This window comes from Toxotes jaculatrix, chromosome 16 (genome assembly GCF_017976425.1).
Source record: "Toxotes jaculatrix isolate fToxJac2 chromosome 16, fToxJac2.pri, whole genome shotgun sequence".
Classification (NCBI taxonomy): domain Eukaryota; kingdom Metazoa; phylum Chordata; class Actinopteri; family Toxotidae; genus Toxotes; species Toxotes jaculatrix.
In genome coordinates this window covers 22,421,870-22,445,222 of record NC_054409.1, presented here as the reverse complement: position 1 = coordinate 22,445,222, position 23,353 = coordinate 22,421,870, and the positions used below count along the sequence as shown (strand labels likewise).

Sequence of the window (23,353 nt, the reverse complement as noted above, 5' to 3'; positions counted from 1 at the left end):
CTGTTATCAGTTAATCAATATCATCAGCATCAGACCAAAGCAAATAAAGCATCAGAGAGCACATTATGTTTAATGGGAATATGTGACAGGCGTTAGCTGATGGCAGATGAATCCACGGATCTCACAGGGTTCGTTCTGCCGATATAAAAAGCTACTTCTGCAACACTCACCCTCCAACAGAGTCCGGCAAGTATATCAGCTGGTTCTCATCCACTTTCAGTGCGGTCAGTTTCTTCAGTGAGCCTAAAGAAAGGGAGACGGAGAGAGAGAAAACAGAGAGGATTAGAGAGGCATACAACAGCTTGGGGCAGTTATTGATTATCACTTGCTGCTGCACCACAAAGAGGAATATCAATTACAGCAGTTAATTGGATTAATTCATACTATCGTCAATACAGTAAGTCAGTTTAGTAGTCATCAGTCCTGACTTGTATGGCACTGTCTATCTGGACTCATCTGATTTTATTGGCCTGGTCTTAACTTCATGTCATCCGCGTGAATTAGATCACTTAAGTACAACACAGGAACAGACCCAGGAATGAAAAACGCACTGGCAATAGCTAAAAGAGAGTGAAGGTGTTTCATAATGAATTTTCCTCAAATAAGACGAGTGTGTGTGTGTGTGTGTGTGTGTGCTGTAATCTTCACCGATGGAGCCGGGCAGCTGAGTGAGGGCATTGTTGGAGAGCAGGAGGTCCTGCAAACTCTCACAGCCGCAGATCTGCTCATCCACCATCTCCAGGTTGTTCTTAGACACATCCAGGTATACCAGCTGTTTCAGTGTCCCAAGCATCTGGACAGACAAAAGGAGACACACAAAATAATTACACAGAATTTTCACTGTATCCTCACTTAATTCGTGCCGAGGGTTACTCAGTAGTGTTGGTTGAACACAATTAAAAACTCCCAAAAAACATCCTCAGCACTGAGGTAAAGAAACAATATTATGCCAATGTTGTGTTTTACACATTTTAAACTGGAGAATTATATAAAAGGGAAACAGTTGTTCGGTGTTTTGCTTTAGATCCTTGACAGACATCATTAATTGCAAAAGGCCAGATTGTGATTACAGCTGATGCTATTGAAAGGCTGGTAGCAGAACTAATGCTTTAATTATGACCCAGTTACAAACAAGCTGATCGTTTGGATGAAAAATGAATCTCATGTAACACATTCTGACTATCAAAGCATCATTATCAATTAATTATGTTCAAAGAAAATAACTTAACAGCTGCAGAATTTTTGTACGCAGCACTGGGACGTCTGCAGACCCAAAAGTCTGCGGTAAAACAGTCTAGCTGTGTTCAACGAGCAAGAGGATCATTTCTAAACTGCAGTTCAGTCACTGCTGGTTTTCAGAGAAGCTGAAAGTTTTGGTGTAAACCGACTGCGGTTCGTTTTGACGAAGATTTAAGCAGACACTTGGTTTGAAGATCACAGGAAATAATCTCAGGATGATGTTTTGGGGCAGAGCAGGCACTGAAAGTATGCAAGTATGGAGCATGACTGTAAATACCCCAGGTAGAAAAGTCAGCCTGTTCCCGTCCATCCACAGCTCCTTGATTCCAGTCAGCTGCTCCAACACCTCAGGCTGCAGATGTAAAGCGGAGAAAAGAGGTTAAGCGATGTGTGAAGGATGTGTGTGTGAGTCTATAAGGGTGTGTGTGCGTGTGTGCCTGCTGGGCAGAGACAAGAGCTTAACTCAAACAAGCTAAAAATGAATCATGACTCAATTTATTTATTCCACTGTAATTATTGTATAATACAAACGTATTCTTGCACAGAAAACAAACGAGCACATATTCTTTGTGCACTGAGAAAAGAAAATGAGCATCCATTTTAAAAATGAAGGGAGAAGGAAAGAGAGTAGATTAAGGAAGGAGGAGCTGAGGTCACCACCAGAGAGGTAAGAGCGCCCCTGGGCACTGACAGACCGACTGACGGATACTTACCACTTCAGTGAACTCATTACTCCCCAGGTCCAACCTCTCCAGCTGCATGAGTTTCTGCATGCTTCTGCAGACACAAGGGACAGACAGGGGAGTGAGACACTAAAAATCAAGGAATAGATGAGATAGATAAAACCACTCAAATATGACTACCTGAATTGAACACACTACACTGCACCCATTTGATGAAACAACCGCAGCGGCCAGGATTAAAAGCAACATGGGCTGTGTGCTTTACGAAGCAAGCCAAAAGAAATGTTCCCTTTTTTTTTTCTTTAAGATTATCTATCAATTTTCGGGTTATATTTTGGATTGCATACATGCTCTGCCTTTGTTCCTTTTACTGAATAATTTTATGAGGAAATAAATACCATTTAGAGCTCAGGCGTGACAGAAATATGCTTTGAATAATGGAAAATGTGACGTATGCTCTAGCCCTAAGCCTTGCTCCAGAATTCTCTCTCCACATTCAGGTCACAGTCTCACATTCCCTGCAACACTGTAAACAAGCACATTAAAAACCAGGAATATTCAACTGTTTATCGTGTTTAAATGATCAGTGAAAACAAAAATTTGTGGTAAAATATTCTTAAAGGTCAGAATAACACTCTGAAAAGCAATAATAAGTAAGTGCAGCGCTCCCATTCCTCATGATTTGAGAAGATGAAAGTGAGGGTTAAAGATAAAATAAAATACACTGTTCACTAGTCCACTGTTTCAGTGTGTCCTTGACTGAAAGACATTTCTCTCAGCTACTCATAAAATACACCAGGATCAGGTGTTTAAGTTGTATAATTCTGGCATGATAAAAAAAAACTGTGATACATGAATCAACTTCAGGCAAGATAAGGATCACAAACAGCTGTTTCAAATCAAAAATTCCCCTACAGTGAATCACAAGTTTAAAAAAAAACATAATTCTACGCACAAAACCAAAGCAAGAGACCATGACTGGGGATGAAATAGAGATGTTCTGAGTGTTGTTTGGGAACAGATATGATGTTACTCTCACAGCAGGGATGAAACTGTGTTTCCTTAAACTCAGCACAGGCAGCACAGGCATGGAAAGCGGGGGCCCACCAACACCACTCTGTAGTCTGGCTTGTTTTTAGGTGCTCCTCATAAAATGAGAATGTCAGACATACGGCGCTAATTATAAATATGATTTAAGCCCTTTGGTGATTTTTTTTTATTTTTCAATTTAGTGCTTGATGCCGTATGAAAACACAAATCATGTTGATGTACTTGAGCATTAGCCAGCTTTGTCACATTCTTACCTCAAAGTTGGCAAGAACACCAGAGACCCCCGTGTGACCTGAGAGGGGTCAGAATGAGCTGTGCTGGCTCATCTAGAAAGTGAGTTCATCAGTGAAAAAAACTGTGGCTTATGACCCCAAGTTGTGAGGAACACGGCAGCCTTCTTTAAAGTACAGGGAAACATTTGGTTTATGCATGTGCTTGGTGTGTGTGTCTACACACTGAGAGGGAGGAGACTGCACTTTCTCTGTGGAAGCTCTGAAAAGACTTCTGCTGCGCCCCTTTGTGCATGCACACATTTGTTTACATCTCTGAAATGCTTGCGTGTTGCTCTGGCAACGGTCCCGATAATTAGTCCTTTTCTTTGTCCGGGCTCCAGCCTTTAACAGGTCTGGCCACTGTCACATAAACACAGCCAGGAGAGAGGATCCGCTCAGAGCCCCCGCACTGCACAGCACTTTGTACACCGACCGGCCCGTCACTCAGTCGGTGAAGAATAAGAAAAAGGAAAGCGAGCGAGATGACAAAAAGGAAAGTCGACTGGAGGGAGGAAGGACAAAAAAGGCAAATAGGGAAACGCAGCTTTGCTGAGAAAATGGGAAGGACATAAAATGGCATGAGTACAGACAGAAAGAGAAAGTAGCTCCCACATCAGTCACCTGGGGCATTCTCAAATATTCGTGGGACGTTTGGTCTCCCAGTGGCACTCTAACCTTCTCAAATGCTGAAATAACGCTCACCACTGTCTCAGAAAAGGATTATAAAACCTGTCACAGCAAGCCGCCAAGTAAAGGGGGCTCTTATGTAACACTGTGGAATTTAATACTACAGTTAGAGGTGTGGGGAGTGAATCTAGGGTGATAAAAAAAAGGCAGGATGGAGGACACAGAGGAGACTATGGAGGGCTACGTGAGAGGAAGGAGACAGTGAGGGTGAAAACTCATGACGCGCTTCAGGATGCAGATGTGACACTGCTCCCTTACTTTGCATTTCTGAATATACGGTGCTCTGAAAACACGGTGCGTAAAAACCACACTTACTTTGGCAACATCTTTAGCTGGTTCTCCCTCAGCTCCAAGATCTGTAGTTTAGTCAACCTGAAACCAAGTAAAAAGCCAATGTCATAACCATTAAGTACTGCAATAACACTTTATAGTTAAAGGACGCTGTCCAACATTTTTAGTTAATTTCACTTAAAAAAAAAAAAGGATATGGTGTAACTATCTTATGTACTAAAGCAGAGCAGGCACACAGAATGTAGAAGAGGAGTGCTAATGAGAGGAAATGGGCCCATGGGGCTAACACTCATGTGTGCACCTCGCGTCACATGTTTTGCGTAATGCAAAGGTTCAACACTAACTGTTGTGTAAACTACAAACAATGCAAGCATGACTAATGGCACCGGTTTGAAAGAACCTGTTTAGCCTTCAAGAAAAGGAACTCCATCTTAAAAAGACAGATGTGAATTTGTCAAATGACTCTGAGTCAGAATATGTTCAATTAAGAACAACAAAACAATAATTTGACATGAGGCACAAAATAATCCCAACATGGCTGTTAAAGGCTTGGTTGGCTTCTCTGACCTTTCGCTGCAGGAAGTCCATTTTTAATGAACGTTTTTTAAAAAAACCAAAACTTTCATTTTAATCAAATCCTTAAATTACATTCACAATCAGATAAATGTTATGCAATCATATTCTCAGCGTCATGACCCCATTCACCTAATACTACAGTCAACATCAAACACTAAAGCCTGAGTTTGTACTTCAGCTTTTTTTTTTTTTTTTTTTAAGGAAACAATTTCATCCCGATCGAAGCCGGAGAACAAACTGACCTGCCGAAGCTGGCTGGTAGGAACTCCAAAAACGCATCGTTCAGGTAGAGCTGCGTCAGACTCAGCAGCTGGGTGAAGCCTTCTGGGAGCCTGAAAACACATACCGTACAGGAACCGCATCAGTCACACAAAACTCGATAAAAGTTACTGCAAGTAACACACACATGCAGCATGAAACCAAAATGTAGTTAATTAAGGGTGAAAGGCTCTTAAATGAAGGCGTACTCACTTGGATATGGGATTCACACTGGCTTCTACGATAGCTAGGACTTTGCAGTTCTTGATGTTTTCTGGAAACTCCTGGATACCTAGAAAGAAACACCTAGTGGTTTAAAAAGTACGACAACTACACAACGCCGATTAAACATCTGCCATGCTGTATCTCAGACGTTTTATTAGCTCTGGCACAAAACACATGACTCCTGTCAGAACCAAAAAGATGAGGGATAATACAAGCCATCTTGCTCGTGTTTAGCAGGAGAAGCTTTGTGAATGTTAAACACAGGTGGTTTGTGAGCACTCCGTGGATTGTGAGCACAAGCAGGAAGGCTCTCTGTCTGAATTGTGTGTGCTCAAGGTACATTAAGAGTGGCTCTGCACCTTTCCTCTCTAAACAATCACTGAGAAGAGCGCTTAGGGTGACATAATGAAAGAGGCGGAAAGGAAGAAGGAAAAAAACGGAGGACCACTGAGTGATAGTCTGCAAGTTCTCATGAAACGTTCACAATGTGCAAACGGCGAGAAAGAGGACGTGACCAAGCCTCAAGGTTTATTTCCACCCACTTTGTTTTGTGTCCACAACACTTAGCGCAGAGTGCTTTGTGAAGAAGGATAAGCTACTTTTAATGTCAACATGGCACATGCAGCTCTGGTTCATGAAAACACCACCACATCCTTCAACGTTTGTTTAATCTACGCCGTCTCTGCACTCGCTCATTTATATTAGAATTGCCTTTTTAACCTTTCTCGAGCCATGAAAGGGGTTTTTTGCTGAGCAGGCACACTTCCCTCTTCATCTCTGATTAAGTATTAAGGTCATATAGTGAAGATCAACCATCTTAAAGAGCAACCTGCACTGTTGGCAGTTTTAGCTTGCAGTGCTTAACATCCATTTGGGAAGCGCAAAGAAACTGCCAGACAGTGAGGCTGACGTGTTTGAAGCAAAACCCCTTTGTAAAGCATAAGCAACAGGATGCGATGAAAACACAGAAATTTTAAAAATAGTCGCCTGATTGATCCTTTGTGCAGATGGTTATTAGAGATGTCGAGCTTTCAGACACTTAACTCTGCAGTTGTTTCTTGACTGACCGTGGAAAGTTCTCATCAAACAGGCCAAACTTAAAGGACTTCTAGCACAAAGCCCTTAATGGTATTCAACAGTGTGAACGTTTATCATCAAAGAGGTCAGTGTCACACTTTAACAAATACTGTCACTTCCCGCTCTGTGAAACCACTGACATGACACTTGTGTGTGGAGCATCTCGTACACGTATTCTTCATAGTTTGTCTGAGAATCAGTTCAACAGAGACTCATCTAGTTCCGTTCTGTCCCTTCTACGACTCTGTGCTGTGAAGATATTGTCTAGTTTATTGCAAGTCTGGGCTTGTTCACTTTAATCTATCACATCGAGGATTTTGAATCACGCAATCTTGTGAAGCAATGTGGTAAATGAAACATGCTGTAGCATTTTAACACAGAATATCTTCCAAGCAATCACATTCATCATTTATGCAACTCCAGCCTGGCAATTTTATTTATTTATTTTTTTAAATTCTTTCTTTTCGCTGACCGATGCCAACAGCAGTCGTGACGACACAAGGACAAACAGGACAGTTAGACTTCTGAACTTCACAGGTGACTGAACAAGTGCCTGTGGTCAGTTTTCAGGCCTCAGCAACATGATCTGATGAACAGTTTTAAATGACTCATCGAGCCTGCCAATCAAAAAGACTTTTCACCCGAGTGGCGCTTCTGAGGAAAAGATAAAGACGCAGGGTAAAATAACTGGATGTGTTGCTTACTGTTTTTGCTGACGTCAAGCTCCCTGAGATTGATGAGGTTTGCAATCGCTGCCGGCAACACTGTTAGGTCATTATCTGGCATGCTCAGTCGGTGTAGTAACTGGCAGTTAAACAGTTGCTGGTGGAGACAGAGAAGAAATAAAAGTTTTGTTTTTTTTTTTAAACAGAGAATGGCTGAACAGGAATATACAGTATTAGGTGTCCGCAATTGAAGCTTTTCATAAGAGATACACCAATTACACATTCATCAAGTTAATATTTAGTGCCTCAAACAAGGTTTTATAGATGCAGATGGTGCACACAAAATTTAAAGTTTCTATACATAACTATGTGTGCCTTACTTTGGGCAGGTCCTCGATCTGGTTGGCATCGAGGTAGAGTTCCTGCAGGGTCTTCTCAAAGCTAAAGATCTCCTTAGGAACAGTCTCCAGGCTACAGTGGGAGTAGTCCAGCGATGTCACCGTCTCCTCCTCACCCCGCAAGCAGCGGCACGGCACCAGACGAACAAACAAGCTCCGCTTGGACATCCTCAGTCACTAGAGAGGAGAGAAAACAGACAGATGTGTAAAGGGAGCGGAGGATTACGAGTTGAGGAAGTCGGCAAATGCCTAGTGCTTCTTTCCCACTTCAGCTCTGAGTGTCCAGATTCAGATTTTTTTTTTTATCCCTCCTATGTAACACAGATGCAATGTTTTTAGTGCAGTGTAAAAGAAAAATACTCACACACACTTATTGCAATATCAAATCTGTGCATGTGACTCACGACCATGTGACTGCAGTCAGAACACAGCACATATGTTGCTTTTTAAATTCTCTCCGTGGGACAGACCGCTGTCAGCAGTCTGTGTCCACAAACACATGGAGAACAGTGACTCAGGCTTTGATGAGGAAGACGTGATGAAGTCACACACTCAGTTTGGAAAAACGCCTCCACTCAAAGTCAAAACTGCATGTGGACATATTTTTCAGCGGTGATGACTGGGAGAGCAGGCCATAGCTAAACATGCAGCGGCAGAGTTAATGGAGGCATCGAACCCCCTTTCGGTAAACTGACTGTGGACACGCAGCATTTGTGAAGTGAACCTGACCTGTTCTGTGTGAGAACTCAGCTGTCACCCATTACAAAGCAAAGGGGTTTGTTTAAGGACGGAAATCCGAAGTCAGCCTTCGGTGCGAACGCTCTCCAAAACCCTCAGATTCTTCTATAAAAGGACACTGAGGTATTTGTCAACCTCGGTCTTATTCTCACACTTTCGTCCAGTATGATTATTAGTCATCATAACATTTTACTCATCAGCTTCCCTGCAGAGACTGTTGAAAATCCATCTCTGACATGTCAGAGTAGTAGTAGCAGCTTGACACTATCCAGTTTCTTTCGACGGTTGGAGTGGACTACTCTCTGTGTTTACATTCAGTCGGACGGTGTCTGTGTGCTTCATTTCTGATCAGTTTAAATTTCGTGGGAAGCTTGAGCTCCTTGATCCAATCAACACTGTTCTTGCCGTAGTCTGAATTTCTCAAATCTCCCAAATAAAGGTGGTGAGTAAATGTTCATCCACACTTGGAGCAGAAATAGGTTTGTGCAGTTTTTTGTAAAGTTTTTGTGTCATAATGAAATGGGACTACGAAATGTATTTTATTCAATTTCACTGGACAGTGGCGACTCATAATTCCAGTATTGTGCCTACATGGTCACATTAAAACACAAAAATCAACTGATCTAAACAAAATATATATTGAAAAAAATCATAATAAATTGCGGGTGTTTGCAGTTTTTAACCAGATTGGCTTTGAACTGTGCACATATTAGCAGTGCAATAATGAAAACATTCACAGTATGGATCCAAAAGTTTAATTTGACAAAAACTGTGAAAAAACCACAACAACAACACATTATTCTCAAGAATGACTAACAACCAAACTGGGCAAACTTGGTGTCGTTTGAAAGGCCTCATTAAAAAATATGTTCCCTCAAAATTTTCTGCCCCGAGCTGCTTGTTAGACGGAGCAGTTACATGGACACACACACACACACACACACACACACAATAAAACCTAAGTTCTCAAATACTGAAAGTTCCCTTTAACATTGCATTACTCAATTTTAAAATTTTTGGGGGATGCACTTAAAAATAAATATGCAATCTGGTTCAAAAGAGACCACAGTGTGAACCATTCACACGCTGACGGCTTCCCAACAGTATCAGTAGATTTATAATAGCACTTCAGTCCAGAGGCCCTTCTGCAGAAGGACCTTTCAAACAGACATGGGCTGCATCACGCGCACTCAATCCTATTATCTCATCCAAAGTATTGTGCTGCCAACGCGTTCTCAAATTTGCAAATAGATGATAGATGATCACTGACAATGAGTCATTATTCAGGGCATGAATGCTCAACACGTCCGATCAAAAAAAAATAAAAATAAGCCTTCTTTTCTTAGGTTTCGCTGAAAAGAAACAGCATCCCGGTGGAGCCCGATAAAAAATGTAAATTTTCAGTTTCACTTTCACTTGTGGGAAAAGCCGTTGGCCCACTTCTGAAATTTTCATAGGTATGTAAAATGAGCAGCTTTTCAATATCACGGGGATGCTGTAGCCTCATTTGGACCGAAGCCGAGGACAGAAATGCAAAAAGAAGTAGGCCATGAACCAGTCATCATTTTGGAAATCCTTGTCCTTGACTAGTTTTATCCAAAACTCCCTCCACTGTAAAATAATGACATGTAAAAGCCGGGAAATCTTTTCAGCTTTCAATCTAGCTGGGAAGAGCTTACAGGGCGAACGGGAAGGGAGTTGTAAACCTGTCTTTTAAACATGCTACATGTACATAATGTTTTTATAGTTTATAGTCTCAGGTCAACATGCAGGTTTTCACCAAGCACAATACGCACTATGGAATGTGCTCTGGTCAACAGAGGCTTTGTTCTGTGGACCATGTAGAGAATGTGACTTTTCCTCCCCCTCGTCTTAATCTGAGCGCCGCCACAGCACATAATCTCTTAGTCCTTCACTCACTGCATATCCTGACTGTCTGACTGAGCTGTAAAATTGTGATAGCCTTGACCCATACCATGAGTCACACCCACACAGTCTGCCTATATGCGGGTGTGAGCTCACATTTTGCGTTACGAGTGTGAAATTTGGTCACAGCTGCAACTGTATACAGCCCATGGCTTTTGTTTACCAAACGTGCACACACTTTCCCTGGATAATGCAAAGTAGGTGTGACTATTTTCGGAGATACTCAAAATATGATCTACTAGCCCATAATGACATTAGTCATTGGGGGGAAAAAAAGCGAGGTTACCTGAAGAAACTTTAAAACCTGTCCAGCTGTCAGCCTCCCACACACTCTTTGCTCCAGCAGCAGGCAGCTCCAGTGTAAATACACAGAGTAATCTGGTCTACCACCAGAGGGGATGACACAGGGCCTGGCTCCATTCACCCCGAGTAACCAGCACTCAGCGTATGAATGACGCATGCTATGCAGAGTGGGAGAGGAGAGGGAGTATGATATGGGCTAACAGAGAATAGGTTGTAGTTGTGGGTTATGGCAACTGAGAAGCAAGAGCAGATTAAGGCTCGTGAGAGTTTCAGAGAGTAGCAGGACAGCAGTGACAGACTGAGAAGAATGCATTCGGTGAACAAGTTAAAGCCGGTGGAAGAATTTAAAGGATGGGCTCGTAACGATCAATGTTAAATGACCAGAAAATCAGAAGGCTGACTGCAGGGTTAGACCGAGACCGAGAGTCTGTAGCCACATCGATGCTAACGTCCGGATGAGCCACACCTTTGTGTGACACACTTCTTCATTTCCATGAACGTGGGCATTGTGGTTACTTTAGGTCGATCACACACACACACACACACCCACTATCTTGATGCTACATACACACTCAATGTATGACTTCACCACTAAAAATAGACACACAACATACACACAATTTCATTCTGTTTACATAATATTTAATAAAACGCACAGCAGCCAGATGTTCTAAAGGGGGGTTTGGTGTTTTCAGACACTAACAAAAAAAACTGAATATCACCAAACTTAACCTCTGAAAGCAAATTTATGTTGCCCAGTGCTGTCCACGTGCCAACTGAGATAACTGCTAAACATCAGGGGACCTTGAAAGATAACCTTGTGAGTGAGGTACTTTGTCAATTTGGGACCATAGCCATTCAAAATAAACCTTTAGAGGAGGAAGGTCAGCTGCTCTCAGTAGGTCAGAGGCTTTTCATACCCAGCACACAAATCTACATTTATCAACAATATTTTCTAAACCATACATAATCCCGGTTATATCTGCATAACGGTTCACACGCTGTCGATGTACACGAGTTTACATCAGAGTTTATTCACTGCTGCACAACTGAAGTATTTCTTCCATAGGCAGATGATGGAGGGAAGTACTGCACTACTGTTGTTTATATGTCTCCCACCTCCTCTGTGACAGTGCCCCCCCCCCTCACAAGGAAAACAGGGTGAAATGGGCTGGATAACTGTGGTACTGCTAGGCGGGCTGTCTGCCTGGATGAAGCCCCCCCAAGAGTAATCTGGAAGGCAACACAGTAATGAGAACCGCGCTGCCTACAACAGAGATAGGCTTATCCACTGACCTACATGTTACTGGAATGATGACTGCCTACACTCGCCCAGCTTTAGTCCATCAAGCGCTTTTGACTTTTGAACTAAGGAAGTTCAAGACGAGCAACAGAGATTTCCAGACATGTAAAGCTCTCAGCCCAGATTTTCTTTCTTAGCCTACTTATTTAAGCAGCACATTTACTTAAATCGGCGTGCTAGTAAGAGCTCGGCCTCACAGCGGTGAAATCGTTAAAAGCAGAAACACTAGCTGTATTTATTCAGAAATTTCAAATCGTGTGGGCATGTGTGAATGGCAGACATGTGACTCTGCGGCCTGGCATGATCTTTGGGGCTTCGCTCTGTGTAACAGTGAATGAAACAGTCCAGAGGGCAGGCCAGTCACAGATTCCCACTTTATTCTCCCAGTCAGAGCCAGGAAACCACTTCCCTGTCACAGCCCTCTCCCTGTAACTTAAGTGCCTCCTGGGTCAGTGCTGTTGCTATAGAGACCACGGTCAAGGGTAGAATCCGCTCTCTGACCCCCAGAGTCATACACAAAACGCGCAACTGAGCTTGTTTAGCTGTTTATGCAAAAGTTACTGACTGATAAAACACAAACGAGCTGTAGAGATGGCTCCCAAAAAAAAAAGGTGGTCAAAGCAAAAGAAAAGTTATTCAAAGTAAATTCCGAAAGAAACAGACAGAGATAATTAGACTACACTCCATTTCATGCTTGAGATGTCTGTGTGTGTGTGTGTGTGTGTGTGTGTTTCCCAAATGTCATTCAGTCCTCCCACTGTGGCCAACCAGAACTCACTGGCCTACTTCTAGTTTATCCAGCAGAATGTGCTGGGAACAAATCAGTAGTTTCTAATGTGTCTCTGCTTCAAAAAGTCTAGTTCCAGTGTATGTCTAGTCTACGCCGCTGAGCAGGTCAAAGCCTGTAACCAGGTAGTGGAGCTTTCAAAAGACATAAATAACAGACGAAAGGTAAAAAACAAAAAGAGCTAAAGGAAATACTGAATGTAAGAGTGAGCACACCGCCACGCAAAACAGGTCCAGTATGTTTTGTTAGTGTTGTGACGGTCTGCGCATGTGCGCAATGAGTTAAGCGGAAACGCAAGTGCAGCATTTGACAGCAGCAAGCAGCTTGTGTTATTTATAGCAAATGGCACTCATCTGGTTGATATGGCTGAATGTGATTAGTGCAGGCTAGCTCTCGCCTTATGAAAGGAGCTTTTGATCCAGATTGCAGTGGACTGTTACAGGATTGCTGGACTGCAGCTGAAATTTTATATTGGAGATTATAGCATCAAAAACAATGCACAAAAAACCCCCCCCACACATAACAGCCAGCAGAGCTGTGGGATATGCTTGAACTAGCTCTGTCTGTGAAGGAAGAGGAAAGAAAAAGTCACTTCCTCAATGCAGGGTGGAGTGCTAGTGGGCTATACAGTGTGCTAAAACACAGCTTTAACTTTAGCTCCTTTCAAACGGGATCTTGGTCTTTGCCCAGGAGATCCCCTTTATTATTTACTGACAAATCAAAAACCAGTGCAGAAAGGGAAGTTCAAATGCATCCAAGTAGGATTCACACGCACTGATCATTTTCTTGCTTAATACGTAGACACATTTTAGTAGTTACACGAGCTTTAGGGGGAATGTTTTACTATAATTCAAGTATATTTCAACATGGGTGCAGACTGAGATACCACACTGCTGTGGAATGCAACTTACAGAGCTCCCATTTGCTCCCTCACTCTATTTACAATTAAATGTCTGTAATCACAATATTTTGAGTAAATTTGAGAAATAATACATCATCTGTGTAGTCACACAGAAGGAAGGATAAATCTCTATACTGAAGAGCAGTGTCTTTCCTCTGGGTGCCTCATTAACAGCATCACATTCAACTCCAGCTGGCACAACAGGAGAGCTGCTGCTTCTCAATAATGCAGTGGGATATTGAGTTAAAAGGAGAACAGTTCAGCGACTGACTAAGTCACACAGATCCCTGTCTCCATAGACCATTCTCTCAAAACCTACTATTCCCTGGCGCAGCTTAGACACATATCCATGCCTCCTTTCTTATTTTACCACTGCTGGCAGTCAACATGCTGTCGTCTTCCTAACACAACAACTGGGCTCGGTAACAAAACATAGGAAGCAATATGTGAATAGAAAAACTGAGCAACAGGAAACTATGGCTGGAATTACAGCTGGAAAAGGTAGAAAGACAACCCTGTTGTTAGTATCTGTGGCGGGGGTTTTAAGCTTAGTGGAACCTGAAGTTCCAGTTTCGCTCTGCCGCTGGTTTTGGTTCTCACCAGCAGTTCTTAGGTCTCAGTGGTCTTGCGTGACTCTAGAAAACAAAACCACGATTGTTTTCTTTGAATTCGCGGTGAAATGAGGGTAAGTAATCTGATCTGTGACAAAGACAAAGTGCCTTTTTACAGCATCTTCCCAATTTTCTACTCCGAGCAGACTGGCTCCAATAGACTGAACTCATCAAAACAGTGAGACATACAAGTGTTTGAACATTTACGTGTAACCTACGCACATTCTTCTATATCAGTATGTATATGTATATGTATATCAGTATGTATGACAATACTGTCCATTATTGTCGTAGCATAAAATCACGGTGCATCATGAACAGTATGTACGTACGTACATTACTTGAAGAGTTTCTTTATCACTGGGACACTGAGCAGTTGTTTTTCTTTGTGTAGCATCATAACAAGGACCACATTAAAACAATGTGCAGCTCATAAAGTGCGCAATACTGTTGTACTTGAGGAAGAATTCAGACGTATTCAGTATTCACAGAGGGAAAAAAAAAATCTGCTGACAGTCAAGCCACTATCTGGTTTAACCATTCCTACAATGCCCAGTATTGACCATCAAATAAAGATGTAGTCCTCCAACGCACAATGACACACAGCTACACGCCCCCAACCAGGCTGAGAGCACCAGGCTATTTGCTTAAAATGCTTAAAGTTTGTGTTGGAGCAAGTTCTGTAGCTTTGTGTTTGTCTCATAAATGTACAAACAATACCGAAACATTTTCCACCCTTTGAAAATGTAACCTTACCACTGCAGCTATCAGAAAACTAAAATCTGTGCGAACAAATACTTAGCATTAGCACCCAAGCTCACACACGCTCCTTGTGGTTCAACGTTAAACCGTGCTGGTTGTGGAGGGTATTAACTCTTCTATCACATATGATTTAACTAAAGTTAACTAAAACCAAATAAAGTTGTAGGGCGATAGATTTTATTCTCACTCTGCATGTTCAGCCCGGTTGGGGATTTCAAAGCTTCTGAGTCCAGAGTGTCTTCATTTCAATTCCCTTTGAGATGACTATCATAATTACGCTAATGAATAATTCCCATGTTATTTCTTTAGACACGGATGGGCCTGAGGCAAATGAATGCAGTCTTATTTTCACTCCTTTTGTTCATGCCGTCAGAAATCTGAGGTTATAGAGATGTCACGGATCCCTCAGAGAACGACGACGACTAAGAATTAGGCAGACGACTTCCAAAGGTTATGTCCTCTCTCGCACGCAGCAAGGTGATTAATAAGCATGTTTATCTTATGACCTTTTGTGCGAGCTGGTAACAGTCTGTCCTGCAATTCACTTATTAGTGAAATGTCAACATGCAGAAAATATGTAGAACATCCCTGACATTCCCTAGAGCACTGTATAACCAAGCTAATGCTGGAACAATTATTTGATAAACAAATCTGGTAATTAACAAAAAAAAATGTGTAGATTTATTTCTGGATAAAATGTCATTTTAATCTAAGATCTGATTGCTTTGCTTATCTTTGTTTCACATCTTAATGTGAAAATAAATGAAAACGTAAAAATAAATAACTTCAGCTTGAGAAACTTGTGGTGGGTATGTTCATTGACATGTAGTGAAAATAAAGTTTGCTTCAGCCTTGAGTCAAAGAAGGGTGCCTTAGCAAAAACCTTCTACTTCCTCTGCAAAGAAAGAAAAAGCACATTCTTTTTGTGTGTGTGTGAATTCATTTGAACCAAAACATCAAATCACAGAAATCAACTTCAACTAACTTCAATCAGGAATTTGCTTTTGTTTGTTTTTTCAGAGTGAGTTGAAATAGTGTACAGTGCACTAATGTCACCTCTGCTCATTGATTTATGTGAAATGTTGTCATGCAGTGAGTCTATTAGGATTTGGCTCAACTGTGTCATGTGCTTTAATGAATGGACTGGTGAACACAACAGCAATCAGATGTAGAACAGCTCAGCTATGAATGAATGGAAGAGATTTTTTTTTTTTTTTTTACTGGGACAAAGGTGCCAGACTCTATTGTCCATTGGGAATATAGAGTCTCTACTTTCCACTGGAATTTTACAATGCCTTTTCAATACCTGTATTCATAAATCACTCCATCCAAGTCCTTCACCCCAACAACATCCATGATGTCTCTTCTCACACCCAAACAAACCAAGCAGTGATCTGTCAGACTGCTGACAATAACAGACACACGGAGTCATAAGAAGAAGCAACATCTTTCTGCACCTTCTCTCCATTCACTGTGTCTGCTGTATATACCTACTGTAAGGAAATAATTAGAGGACCTACATTTGTGTATGTGACTATATAGTACAGGAGACATGACTAATTACCTGTCATCAGCAACCACAAATAAGGTCTTTGTGGTAAGCAACTTATTTGATTTCACTTTTTTATAGTGATCACTGTGTTACGAAGTCTACTGAACCAGCACGTCACCGTTCTAAATGTCACTGGCACTATTGAACAATAAATGTATGTCTTCACTTGCTGTCACGGAATCATGTTCCTTACTTCATTATCCGATGCAACCACAACCTTTTATGACTTTCATAACTACCTTGTTGTGTCTCTGAAAGCCACTTCCTGGCTACAAGAAGACTGACGACAGTTCTGCTGAGATGTGCAGCAACAGGGTATCCTGTGAGACAATCTCACCACAGCCGCCGCTTGACGTCGAGTTCAGAGTCAGAGCAGAAAATGTGAAGGAAAAAACAAAAGACAGAAAAAAAAAAGCCCAGAAAGCCATGATATTTTCAGAAAAGAGCTTCTCGTAAATGCCTGGCCTGTGGAGGTAGGCCAGTCTAATGACATAAGAAAACAAAGGAGGAAAGTTTCTTTTAAAAACTCTGTTTTGCCTGCAGGTAACGGTCACTGTTCAAACGCTCTGCGAGGAAAGATGACTCCTGCAACTCCACTGTTGCAGAGAAGCCCATTAAACATGCGTTGCATAATGAAGTGTATGTATGTCAGATAGGGATAATTGAATAATTTCAGCTGCTTGGTGTTCTCTGTGAAACCGAAGAATCACTTGTAATCAGAAAAGCCTTGTTTATTGACAAAAGCTAGCAGCTATTAGGCTCCAGTGCTTGATAGAGTGCAGAGCTGCCTTATCGAATGAACTGGCCGCATTATCTAGTGTGAGTTGGCTGCCTTCTGTGTCTGCTCATCATTTTCCCCGTCCCTCTTTTCCTCTCGCTACAGACATGCCCTTTCCTTCTTCCTCTCTTCTGCCACTTCTCTTGTAGCCTGCTGTCCTATTTCCACAACGTTCCCAATTATTTGAGAGGTTTTTATGCACCCAAGCAGTGCTACAAACACGCAGGAAAAGCCATCTATTTTGAAAACAAAACATGATAAGCAAAGAGCAGAAACGTGATGAACGGGTCAGGGCAGCGGGGTTTGCATAAGTGTTTGCATAAAAGTTGCATCATCTAAACTGGCCGAGTTTTCACTTTTAATAATTCGTCTGCCGATTCCTAAACTTCCCGCTTTTGGTTCCCTTTCTGAAAAATGGATGAAAGTATTTGTTGAAAAAGCAAGCTTCAAGCAAAACCTAAAGAGACTTGAGCATTGCTAGATGGTCATTTAAGTTATAATGGTTTTTGTACACAATATGTTTTTAAAACACAAAATAAGTAAACAAAACGAACAAAGAAAAAAAAAATCAGTACATTAAGGTCAGAAGTCGTTAGAATGGTCTGGGTTTTTGGAAAGCACTTTCTTCTTCCTCATTACGACCGAAGGCAAAGAAAGAGAGAACCCTGCAGATTATAAATAGCAGTCGGCTCAAAAATCCCTTCTGCCGGTAAGTTCTTAATTAAATATGAGATCAAGCTAAATATGAGCCCCTGGGATTCATTTCTGCAGAGAGGAGACCCAAGCAATGACATTAGCTCGTAACAATGCTGCAGTAACTATAGTGGTTATTGAGTGAAGTCTATTTCATAGTCCTCAGGTTCCTCACAACTGAGTTGCTGGCTTGATGTCACATGAACACGGCTGCCCAAGCAGTAAACAAACACCTGCCTTCTAATAAAGGATAATGAAATTTGATTGCTATCATAACATATCATTAAATCAATCACCACAACAGTACAGCAACATTAGCTTGGTGAACCGCTCCAGTAAAAGTTTCAGCTAAAGGTTCTCTTAAGCATCATCTTAATGCAAGCAATACCCAGCACCAGCTATTATAACCCACTGCACCAGGAACACAGCAGCTGCCAATAACACCGATTTACAACCTGTAAAAACAACAGAACGGTGATATGGCACAAATAAACAACATCTAGCTGTTTCAACACAATATCCATAATGAGAGCAATAAAATAAAAATAAACTTAAAATAAATAAAAAGTCTCCAGCTTGGTGACATTTACATGTCCACCACTGCCTGTGCCATGTTTCTGTTGGTTTAAAACTGCCTTTAAACTTTAATATTTTGACCTTTCGTGGGATACCACTGATATTACATGAAACATCAAAGGCAGCCATTAAAGCTGCGAGACAGAATTCATTTCTAATTTGAATTTCTTTTTAATCTAAATTGGATTATTTTAAATGCCATTTTCCTGACGCACAGCATGTGACAGCCAGAAAAACGGCAGTATACATAAGACGTTGGGATTCATTTTTACACCGGGATCTGTTCCACATGACACTTCGCATATACACAGTTACCTTATTCACTGTAACAGTTTATTCTGAACCCTGAAGTACAAGAGCAGAGGCAGATGATTAGTGTTTACAGTAAACCAAGTATGTGCCACAGACCAATGTTGCTTGACTTGTTTCCAGCTCACAGAGCTCAAGAGGACCTGGAGGGCTATCAGCTCATGATCTAGGCTACTTAAACAGATGGCCAAGAATGGAAAAGGCAGAGGAACAGATAGTAAATTAGGAATCTGGACATAAAAAAGAAATAGCAATATAAATCTAAACATGGTCAAGGTAAATACACAATTTTTATTTTTATTTTTTTTGCCTGGTGCTCAAATGTATTTACTATAATTTGAATAGTAAATGGACATTGTCTTAGACACCAAAGGAAAAACCTCTCTCAGCGATATCCATGTTTGAAGGATGATTAATCTGTGAAAAGCGATACAGGACTAGGTATCAGATGCAGCTGCTTGTCTGTTTGTCACTGTGAGCTAGGAAAACAGAGGGAGCGAGATGCAGTTTGCCAAGTCTCAATAACCAGGTCAGACACATTCAGGTCAGCGCCATGTATCCATGCGGACAACTGCCGCATTTCCCTTGTTTGCCTACTGGATAATATGGAAAGGGACAACATTCCCCAAATGCCTTGTTAAAGTCATGAAGTCTGCTCATTTACTGTGCTTTTAAAACAAAGAAAAACATGTATGTAAAGGTGGGTCAGAATATGGTGCACAGCTTTCCCCCCTCACAAATATAATCTCTCTGAATTATATCTGTTAGGTAATGAGAAAGCACTATACTTGCTGCTATTTTAAACAGGGGTTGTGGTAAAAGGAAATTCAGGCTCATTTATTTTAAATATTTTATTTATAAAAATGAATGTTAATATTCACTTAAAAGAAATTCAAATATGCATAGATGAGATTGTAAAATAAAATATATTAATGTATTCACTTGTAAATAGGCTGGAATAAAGATCTTGAAGTTCTTGATAATTCATGATAAACTACTTTTGAGTTCTCTATAAATAACCAGGGACCTAAAGAGGAAAACATCGTGCCAATCTTGATCCTTTGAAAACACATCGAACCATGTTCCTCTGCATCAAGGTAAACACAGATTTGAGTGTGAACTACTGTAATTATACTATACCATTTGAATTTTCTTATCCAGAAGTAATTAATTTTCTGTCTCTTGTTTCTACAGCCAGAAAATAAATTTTGACTGCTTTATCTTGTGTTGTTTATCCTGTGTTGTCTGTAATATCAGCAACCTCTACCTGCCTCAAACACATGTTGGAAGAAGCACAAGGAGCCCAAAGGAGACTCCACCTGTGTCCCTGTGACACCCTGAAGCCGCAGCCTAAAAGCCACTGAGCAAAAGTTGGCTGCAATGTTGTCACATCAAGACAATGGACTGTATCTGATCATCTATACATCTATCTGAGTATCTAGTAATGGCAAAATTGCCTCAGAGCCACTGTTGGCTAAAACTGGTGGCATGGAAAAGCCAATTAGATTTTAGATATTAGATATTAGGTCGCATGCATAAGGATAATTAAATGAATCTGTAGATACTATGCATCACTAGACATGGCTGTTACATAAATTAACTTCCTTTAACTACTCATTCGCCATCAGGGAACCAAAGTATGAATACAACCACTCAAGTCTGATAAAAGGTTAGAGGTCACACCAAAAATCCCTCCAGGATATCTGTCATCTCCTACAAATGAAACACATTTTGTCATACATGATCACTTGCCATGTTTATGCAGTTCACATACACTGACATAAACTGTTAGACTCGTGTTAAAAGCCGGAAACCACCACTGCTAATGTGTGAGTGCATGGTAGCCTGCAACGGTCATTAAATTGACATGTATTGATCATGGTGCTCAGTGTGTTCACATACTGGAGGGCATCAGTTATTTACTGCCCTATGTAATTTTGCTGATTTATGAAAACAAAAAAAAAAAAGAAAATCCCATTATGGACCAAAAAAAAAAAAAACTGGAGAAATCAGAAACTAATATGTTGACCTTGGTTTAGAGCCAGGTATCAAACGTGGATCGATGCAAAGCCTGCAGCACTGTGAAAGTTATGCAAACAAGTTGGCTGTGAGTTATGGGAAAAGCCAAGTAGTCAAACAAGTAAATGTGGAAATGCTGCACTTCAGACAGGCTAAAATCCTTCAGCTCTGAAAGGCAAACCTGTTCCTGTCAGCAAAGCCAAGACTCAAAGCTGTCTCGAGTAGCAGGGTTAACATAACATGCCTCCTGTCATTCGGTTTTGTTGTCTCCACACTTCGCGTCACAAGACGTGCATCCATAGTGTTCTCGCGACAAACTGACTATTTGGTTTATGGGGACTGTCTAGACGCCTAGAAATGCGTTGTCTATCGTCACTGTTTTGACCACACAGGCCTAAATGATAAAATTCAATCATCCAGTTATCCAAACACAATGACATATTGTGCTGACCCAGGCAGCACAGGTTCGACCACATTATGACTGACTGAAGGAAAGGAGCCATCTAAAGGTCTTCGCAGGACATCTATTGACTATGATACAAAAATCGAATCATCATATTTATATTTTCTTAGTTTTTCCCTCAGTTGGACAGCATAACAGAATATTCAGCACCCTGAAGGCACCTTTTGGCAAGTAAATCCCTTTCACCCAAAATGCAGGCCTTCAGGCAGTCTGTGAACCAAGGGTGTTTTTTCTCATCTTTTTGTACAAAGAGATGTTCTACGTGATCGTGATAACGATCCACGACCTCACAGTTCTCTGCGGTCTATCGCTTTGTTCCTGTGGACAACTGTCACATTAAAACCACGTATTAATTCCCTTCACTGGCAGGGTTTAACTGTGCAGGAAGTTCTTTTGCATTAACAGCATAGGCTAAGAGACATTTGAATAAACAGAAGGCACAATAACCACACCTCGAAGTCAGTGCCAATTAAAGCCAATTATATTAGGTGCATATGATAAGTTAATCTTTACAGATTCAGGCGTTACCGTTGCCATACTGGATAAACGTCACACATGTCAGAAGCGTGTATCCTGCTGTGAATTGTGTAGTGGTCATGTAATAATCAGTAGGTGGGCTGAATGAGGAGTGGCTATATCCTGACCTTTTTAGGATGAAATAGGATGCTGACTACACACAGAGCTAGTTTGGCAGGTGTATCGTGTCTCTTGGCCTGCAGGTAAACAGGGTGGGGCACTCTTGTTGTTTCTTGTTGGAGTTGGACTAATGTTTGACAGAGATGCATCACTTCCGTGAGAGCAAGACTGCTCATTCAGACAAGTTTAAGTGACAGCAGGTACATAGATTCAGCCTGTTGCTGATGTATCTGATGTGTCACCTAACTGCCAAAAAAAAAAAAAAAAAGCTATTAAATACCGCAAAATAATATCACAATTCAGTGGCTGCCTAACTGGCAGGGTAGAGTCACTGGGGCGATAAATAATGAACTAAAAGCCTGACATACCTTGTCATTTAGGACTCAAGCGCCTGGATGCCAGTGGATGGCAGATGATAGATCCAACAGCAGCAACTTGCTTATCTAACAAAAAAGGACAAAAGATAAAAGGCCACGTAAGCAACCAAGCATCAATCAATCAAGCAGTAAAAACACCTCCAACTACATAAGCTCCATGTGAAAAGTATAAATTCCTCTCATGGTTTAGCTATCAGAATAAGTATGGAATGATGTTACAATATCTTAATAAATCTCACGTAAGGAGAACCTGAAATTTGTCCGCTCTGATAACCCTTAAAATTTTATGGTTCGTTTATGGTTGCGTTTTATGGCGGATGTCCTCGCCCTCTTCCCCTCAGCAGTGACAAAGAAAGCTAGGAATTAAGTTTCATAGTAAGCGACAACACCACATTACCATGATACTGTACATTGCCCATGGTAATGATATCACAGTACATTCCAAAACAGTCATCTGTTTAACATCACAATATATGAAACCGAACAGGAGCAACTGCGTGTTATAAACTGGGAAACTGCCAACAAACCAAAATAAATGTGCATATCTCATTTTATTGAAATGTAAAACATCCATAAATTGGCAGAAGAACAAACTTAATGAGATAAGATGATCTCGTGTAAGGTCCATGTTCCACGGTGCATGTTAATTAGCAGTCAAATTTAGGTCAAAAGAACCTTTTTTCTCTCTCATCGTATTGAGTTATGCTTGTTAGGGGTTGGCTTTGCAACTCTGGAAGCTAATGTTCAGTATGTTCGCCATAAAAATTGTTTGTCAGCAGATATTTAAGTTGACTACAAAGAGAGCTGTTGAATGGAGGTGGAATTTATTAAGTTTCGGGCGTACTGAAATAGAAAAGCTCCTCCTATGTGCCAAATTAGTCCTGCCCAAGGACACACACCAAACACATTATAAATGAATTTCCCCCATGCCCAACAATCAGTAATTTTCATTCCATGCTATGAAAAATTGATAACAAGTAGTGGCAAGTTAACAATCTGACCAGAGTCTGAATGAGATCATGACCAAACTGATCAAGACACACACAAAAAAAACCTCACAAGAATCTGAACACGACGCAGCCTCGAGATGTGACATGATCTTGCTTCTCAGGTCAGAGCTCAACACAACAGCATTGTTCGTGCATGTCTGCAAAAGCATTAGCCTCGCCAGCTGATCTGAGACAAACTGAGCCAGCCA

General features: G+C 41.1%; 1 protein-coding gene across 3 annotated transcripts in view; it reads right to left on the bottom strand.

Annotated features, from left to right (window-relative positions):
• Positions 1 to 23,353, bottom strand: part of erbin (erbb2 interacting protein) — a 45,434-nt gene that overhangs the window by 15,027 nt on the left and 7,054 nt on the right. For all 3 annotated transcript variants that reach the window (XM_041058436.1, XM_041058435.1, XM_041058434.1), the window contains exons 2-11: positions 22,147 to 22,221; positions 7,404 to 7,598; positions 7,063 to 7,180; positions 5,270 to 5,348; positions 5,041 to 5,130; positions 4,247 to 4,303; positions 1,953 to 2,016; positions 1,517 to 1,591; positions 649 to 793; positions 171 to 243 (exon numbers count right to left, since the gene is read on the bottom strand). In XM_041058436.1, coding sequence (XP_040914370.1) covers positions 171 to 243; positions 649 to 793; positions 1,517 to 1,591; positions 1,953 to 2,016; positions 4,247 to 4,303; positions 5,041 to 5,130; positions 5,270 to 5,348; positions 7,063 to 7,180; positions 7,404 to 7,589 — 887 coding nt within the window. In that variant the 5' untranslated portion in view covers positions 7,590 to 7,598; positions 22,147 to 22,221. The remainder of the gene's footprint in view (positions 1 to 170; positions 244 to 648; positions 794 to 1,516; positions 1,592 to 1,952; positions 2,017 to 4,246; positions 4,304 to 5,040; positions 5,131 to 5,269; positions 5,349 to 7,062; positions 7,181 to 7,403; positions 7,599 to 22,146; positions 22,222 to 23,353) is intronic.